Raw genomic sequence first — 6,662 nt, forward strand, 5'->3', positions numbered from 1 at the left:
GACTCTGTATCTGCAGTGAGACATTACCTTGGTTTGCTGAAGCAGGGTTGATATGTAAGCTTTCGCTGTTAGTGAGGACAGCAGTGTTTGCAGTTTACACTGACTCACAGGTGAAGCCGACAGCTCCTCTAAACTGCAGAGAAAAAGCCATCGAATCAGGACATTTAATGTGTTTTTTTCACCCACATTTCACAGTTATGTTTGGAGCAAAGCAGCTGCTGTGATTTACAATGACTGGTTTAAAGTCTCACCTGATGGACCAGCCGAGCTGCCGGCCATGGGTCTCTCGGGTCCTCTGAGCAGTCTCTTCAGTGACTTCAGCCTCACTGTGGTTAACGCTGTTCAAATCTGCTTTCACTGGAGTTGCACAGGTTGGAAAGCTGTCAGTCACTGGGGCTATAGTGGACTGGGTGTCAGAGTCTGTTTTATCAGCATTGCTGCACCCTCCTGCAGCGTCCTCTTTGCACAGTTTTTCCAGCTCAGGCATGCTGAGAGCCCTGAGCTGCCGTAACCTACTGTAGAGAAGTCTGCCATGTTTCTTGCGCAGCACTGGAGGAGTGTGTGGTGCAGCCCCATCTGGAGCTTTGTGAACTTCATTCTCAGAAGACTTACGAAGACGAAGAGAACAGGATGTGGCTGGAAGCAGATTTTCCACATAAGAGCTAAAACTCCTTTGCCGTGTCCGGAAGTCAACAGCATTAACCAGTTCCATATAACCTGCAATCCTTTGGTTCAGCGGGGCTCTATATGCCAGCGCATACGGCTGAGGATCACTGCTTTTCACCAGGGGCTTGTCAACATTAGCCAGATTCTCAAAGGATTTGATTTTATGTCGGACAGAGAAAGGACTGTACCCTGCAGACGAGGCAGTGTGTGCGGACAGGGTCTGTGTGGACAGGGTCTGTGCGGACAGGGTCCGTGTGGACAGGGTCTGTGTGGACAGTCTGGATGTGCTGGACTTCGCTGTCTCTTCTGTCTCCATAACTGTCACAGGTTTGAAACCTTTACTTGTTGAATGAGCTGCTGTAGAAGACAGTGAATGAAATGCTGTGTTGGTGACCGAGGCAGCTGTTCTTTCTTCTGCGGTGACAGTGGATGAATGCATTGCTGCTAATCGTGCATCTGTATCATTTCTGTGTTTATTTTCTTTTGAAACCTTTTTGTCTCTATGTGACATAGCTGCTGCTGCTGCTGCTGCTGCTGCTGCTGATGATGATGATGATGATGATGATGAGGAGGAGGAGGAGGAAGACAGTCGCACTTCCATGAATGTCCTCTGAGTGGCAGGTCCATGTGATTCAGCTTTTGCTTCGTAACCTACGTGCATATCTTTTTTGGGCAGCTGCACAGTTTGCAAAGCTCCATCTGAATTTCCATGCTCAGTCATTATTTGCTTTGTGTCACCTGCTCCGGCCACAGCTAGGCCACTCCTGACATCAGGCTGGTTAGTGGGCTTCAAAATCCCAATGGTTACCACAGCTGCTGGATTTGTTGACTGTCTGAAGGAAGCCTTTGTATCTGCAAGGACTGGACTCCCCAACAGTTTTTGAAGAGGCTCCTCTGGGCTGTTCTTCTTTTTAATACTCAAACCTTTAAATGTGGAAGGACCACTTTCAACCTGAAGTCTGAAGTTACTCCTCCACACAGGACTGTCTGAGTAACCAAGGTGTTTCAGCTTTGAGCTTGTCTTAGGTAAGGAGCGAGCGTCAGGCTTTAACGTATCTTTACACTGCACGACTTTGTGATTGTTGCTCACTGACGCTGACATTTTGGATAGCCTGGAGCCTGAGGGGTTGGATTCCACTGAATATGTTTGTGTGTCGTCACACCTCAGTAAATCTGATCTTTGGGAGACGTCTGCATGCAGCTTTTCAGTGACGGAGTGGGCTGCTGGTGGAGCATGGTTTCTGTAAACGCTCGTGTGTCTGGATGCTGCACACGCTTTAACTCTGTCAAAGTGTGGCTCTGTAGCAGAAACAGGTGCTGTACTGTTAAGAAACTGGCATGGTGACCGTGTAGAAGAGACACCACCAATACCATCTGCCATGTTCTTTACCACTGCACTGCAGTCACTGTTTGAACCACTGACATCTACAGTGGGATCCATGTGTTTACAACTAGGATTTGATTTTTCTGGACCTGATCCGCTGAAAACTGCAGAGCTGCCTTCTTTCTGTTGGTTCACACATTTATTCATCAGAAAGGCAGCACCCTTTTCATCTCTGGCTTCCAAAGGAGGCTTCTCACACAGGGCTGCACCATGTTGGCCTGGACAGCAGGTTTCAGGCTCATCACATGATATTTCCTCACTGGTGTCGTGGCTCACATCTGATAACACGTCGTCTACATTGACGATGGGCAAGTTACAGTCTGGTTGGATTGTGGCTTTTCCTAAATGTGTTCTTATTACTTGATCAGTACCCCCCTGAACAGATTTGGCTGGATCCACTGTGGATCCATCACTGCTCTGTGACCACACAGTCCCTCCCGGGCTGAGCAGTCGATCTACAGCTGGCACAAGACATGAAAAGATCAGGATCGAATGAGAGGAGGTTGGTAACAACGAATAATTTACATTACATATTTTTTTAAATATGAAACCAGTGAATTGTAATTTATATGATATAATTTGATGTGTAAGTTTAATTATTTATGTGTACATATTAGTGGTGCAACGGATCAAAAATCTCACAGTTCGGATCTGATCAATTTTCGGATCAGCAAAAAAAGAAAAAAGACAAAAATTTAACATTTACTTATTGAAGTATTTTTTGCCTGTTAAAAACATTCAACTCAAGACTCATTCCACGCAGTTATTAAAAAAAATTATGGTACAATATAGTGCAGTATAGGGCTTTGTATCTACCACTCAATTCAATTCAATTCAGTTTTATTTATAAAGCGCCAAATCACAACAACAGTCGCCTCAAGGTGCTTTATATTGTAAGGTAGACCCTACAATAATACACACCGCTCATTACATCGCACTCCGCTGTGATATAATGAGCGGTCACGGTCACGTAGTTTTCCGTTGCCCTGGAGCTCCACCCATTTGTAGTAGTTGGGCAACAGAAGATGCCTGGGACAGTTCAGCCATAACTTTAAACTTCTCCTGCTCATACATGCTTGGAATGATCTTGCCACTAAAGTGGACGCGCAACCGGATATCATAGCGTGGCTCAAGCACATTCATCATAGTTTAAACCCCTTGTTTTGCACAACAGAATACGGCCTCCCGTCTGCAGCTAAACACCCAGTAGCTTCTGTAATAGCTTTAGCCCGGTCGGGCTGGGCAGCAAAGGGCTGCTTAAATGCCACAAACTCCTCTGCTCCTCCACTTGGACCGCTAGCGCTGGCCATAGCTATCGCTTGACAGACCTACCACGCGCACCATACACATACTTTTTTTTCTTCTTTTTCGAATCTTCGGACCACGTGCGTGCCGAACCTTGGAGTGGGATCGGTTCAGATTACGGATCAACCGCGATCCGCTGCACCACTATATAACATGTATCTATGTAATTCAGCCTGTTGCATGAGAGGTGAGGCGCCGTCATGAAGGTGAAGTGATTAAAGACCTTTTCTCATGTTAGCAGCGTGAAATGAACCCGAATGGATTTCTCTCTGATTTGAACCAATGACTCTATGGTAAATGGTAAATGGCCTGTATTTATATAGCGCCTTTACTAGTCCCTTAGGACCCCAAAGCGCTTTACATATCCAGTCATTCACCCATTCACGCACACATTCACACACTGGTGATGGCAAGCTACATTGTAGCCACAGCCACCCTGGGGCGCACTGACTGTGTTATATTTGATACAGTCATTGCTGTGAACTGCTGACTCCTAACATACAGAGGGAATGCATACAGCCACACTGTACAATACTATTACATACGATACAGTGATATGCATCAAAAGGGTTGCATTATATTATAATCTACAATCTCATAAGGAAAGACTAAAGCTACACAGATGTATACTCAGCTGGTCAACTGCAGGACTTAGCTGGAGACATTGCTGTGGCTGATCCAGGAAGTCACATGATCGACTGCTCTCTCTTGTATTACACATGTTTGCACTTTAGTGTCTAACATGCAAAGATGTGAAGAAGTCTCTGTTTACCAGTTACAGAACTGAAACTGTCAGGAGCAGCGTATATGAACAGGTTATCAGAGGAAGTGACTTTTCCTCCTTTTTCCTTCGCCTGCTTATTAGTAATGTTGATCTATGATGACATGTTTACTCAGAGAGACATGATGGCTTTAAAACAGACATGTGGAAAGACTCCCCGTTTTAGTGCCCCACAGCAATCTCTGTGTTACATAAAGAGTAATGTTACACTACACCTAGTGTGAAGCTACAGGGCAAATCTAATATTGGTCATTAAAAGTAAAATATAAAGGTTAGTCACCGTGAACAGAGAGTCAGAGGCGTGCAGGTTGCTTTGGGGAGGAGAGAGCGGGGATGCTGATCCTACATCTGAGGACAGCATTAAAGGAAAACACACAGCAGTCTATGTGAAAGCTTAAAGAGTAAAACTACCTGGTGGCTTAGAAACAGCACTACACAGCAGTGTAAGCGCACATTCAAAGACACACAAATTTACGATTTAATCATGTCGTAACCATTAAGTGGAGACTGTTTTCCTCCCAGCAGCTGGAGGTTTGAGTGTAAGCTGATGGGCAGGCTGCAGAAAGTGAACGAGCAGTGTAGCGTGACAGAAGTGACATGTTCAGCTGCTTAGTGTAGCTGAGCATCTAATCAGGAATCCAGCCTGTATATTGTTAGTGCTTCTTCCCCAATGCAAAGACAACTGTGTGATGAGACGCAGACCACAGCAGCTATAAACATATTATTACTGCACTGAGGAAATGTAGAAAGGGTTGGGTGGAAGGAAGAGTCTAAAGCTCTGAGTAGCCAATGTTTGTTTTTATTCTCGTCTGACATTGGCCAATCAGCTGGGCAGTCCATATATACGGTTTTTAAATGGAGCTTTTCTATTTTCTCAAAGCTTCACACAACTAGGTTCTTTCATCCATTCACACAAAAACTTTTTCTATTTAACTGCTTTCTATCTAACAATCAGAGACATTCACACTCCGATGGATGCATCAGAGAGCAAGTTGGGTTTAGTATCCCGTCCAGTATATTCAGCAGGGATTGAACCACCAACCCTCTGATCAGTGTTGGGGAGTAACAGAGTACATGTACCGCCGTTACGTATTTAAAATACAAAATATGAGTAACTGTATTCCGTTACAGTTACTGTTTAAAAGGGTGGTATTTAGAATACAGTTACTTTGTTATAAATGGATTACATGGCGGTCCTCTGTAATTCTGGTCATTCCACGCTGCGCATTGCGGCTGGAAACCCAAACAAAACACTCGAGAAGAGGCTGTAAAAAGAAAACGCGTCCTGTTGGTGGCGTCAATCACACGATGGACCCGGAGCCAGCGCCAGCGCAACAGAGTTTCGGACTTGGAAGTTCCAACACCATTTCATATTCAAAGAAGAAAGGGATGGGCGAAATTTAACAGTGCAATGCAAAAAAAGAAGATGCTCTCCTCGCCAAAAACTCCACCTCCAACCTAACAAATCAAGTAAGTTATTTTTAAAAACTAACGTTAGCCTACTGCAAATATCTCATTTTAGTTGTGGTAGCTACCTGGGCTATGTGCCACTTCAGTAGCTTCGATGTGATATTGCTGTGATGTCAGCTAACACTGACATCAGCTAACAATGTTACCTGACGTTAGCTAAAGTTAGTTCATAGACTGTTAAACTTGATGGATAGCATTAACAACCTGCTAGCTTCAAATTATCGTGTGCAGTTCTGAAAGCAATCCCAAAATGATTAACAGTAAGGTGGACATTAAGGTTGGGCGAGATTTAAAAATTTTCCAACCAACAATCGTCAGTCAAACAAATGATGATAACCAACATATTCGCGCAGGTGACTTGTTAATGGGCGGAGTAATGTAATCATGCACGGACTGATTTGCGCATCTAGAACATAAATAGAAAGTTTTCCTTGTTGGAGTTTCTGTGTTAACAGAAACATACTTTTTTGGATTATTCATTTATTTATTTGAGATGCACCAAATTGCACAAAAAACCTTAACTTTACCTCTGATATTTTTTTATGGTCGCTGGAAGTGACATGTTGGTTTTTAACTTATTTGTTGTTTGGTCGAGTGTCTAAGACATAAACACTGGAACACAGTTAAAGTGGAAGAAGAAGACAGTTTCTTTGTATCCCTACCCACCATTGCGGTTTCTTTATTTAAATTAAATGTTTAGTTTTTTCCTGAACATAGACTACTGCTGTTCTTTCATTCTGAGTTTGAGTAAATGAATCGCTGCATTTGTTCATGCCGTTAAAACATCACTATTACTGTATATTTCCCGTTGACTGCTTCTCTTGCCTTCAACCAACATTATTATTATACTTACTCATGGGCAAAAAAATTAAAAAATTCGTCTTGTAAACACAGTCGGCGAAAGGCTCAACCTATTGTTGATAGTCGATATATTCGTCTAATCGCCCAACCTTAGTGGACATTAGGTAAGGCTGCACTTTTTGCAGTGATCTCGAATACAAAACTATTTCTTCATCAGTAATATTTTATCTTTTGGTCGGTCTCTCTTTTTTTTTT

At 43.4% G+C, this 6,662-nt stretch overlaps 1 protein-coding gene across 1 annotated transcript in view; it reads right to left on the reverse strand.

Annotated features, from left to right (window-relative positions):
* The window catches only part of LOC102195202 (PDZ domain-containing protein 2-like), a 17,905-nt gene extending 16,726 nt beyond the window's left edge, over window positions 1-1,179 (reverse strand). The window contains exons 1-2 of the mRNA XM_005754225.1: window positions 252-1,179; window positions 4-133 (exon numbers count right to left, since the gene is read on the reverse strand). Coding sequence (XP_005754282.1) covers window positions 4-133; window positions 252-1,177 — 1,056 coding nt within the window. The 5' untranslated portion in view covers window positions 1,178-1,179. The remainder of the gene's footprint in view (window positions 1-3; window positions 134-251) is intronic.
* Window positions 1,180-6,662: the final 5,483 nt, after the last annotated feature.

This window comes from Pundamilia nyererei, unplaced genomic scaffold (assembly GCF_000239375.1).
Source record: "Pundamilia nyererei isolate P.nyererei 1_Seehausen unplaced genomic scaffold, PunNye1.0 scaffold00526, whole genome shotgun sequence".
NCBI classification, from domain to species: domain Eukaryota; kingdom Metazoa; phylum Chordata; class Actinopteri; order Cichliformes; family Cichlidae; genus Pundamilia; species Pundamilia nyererei.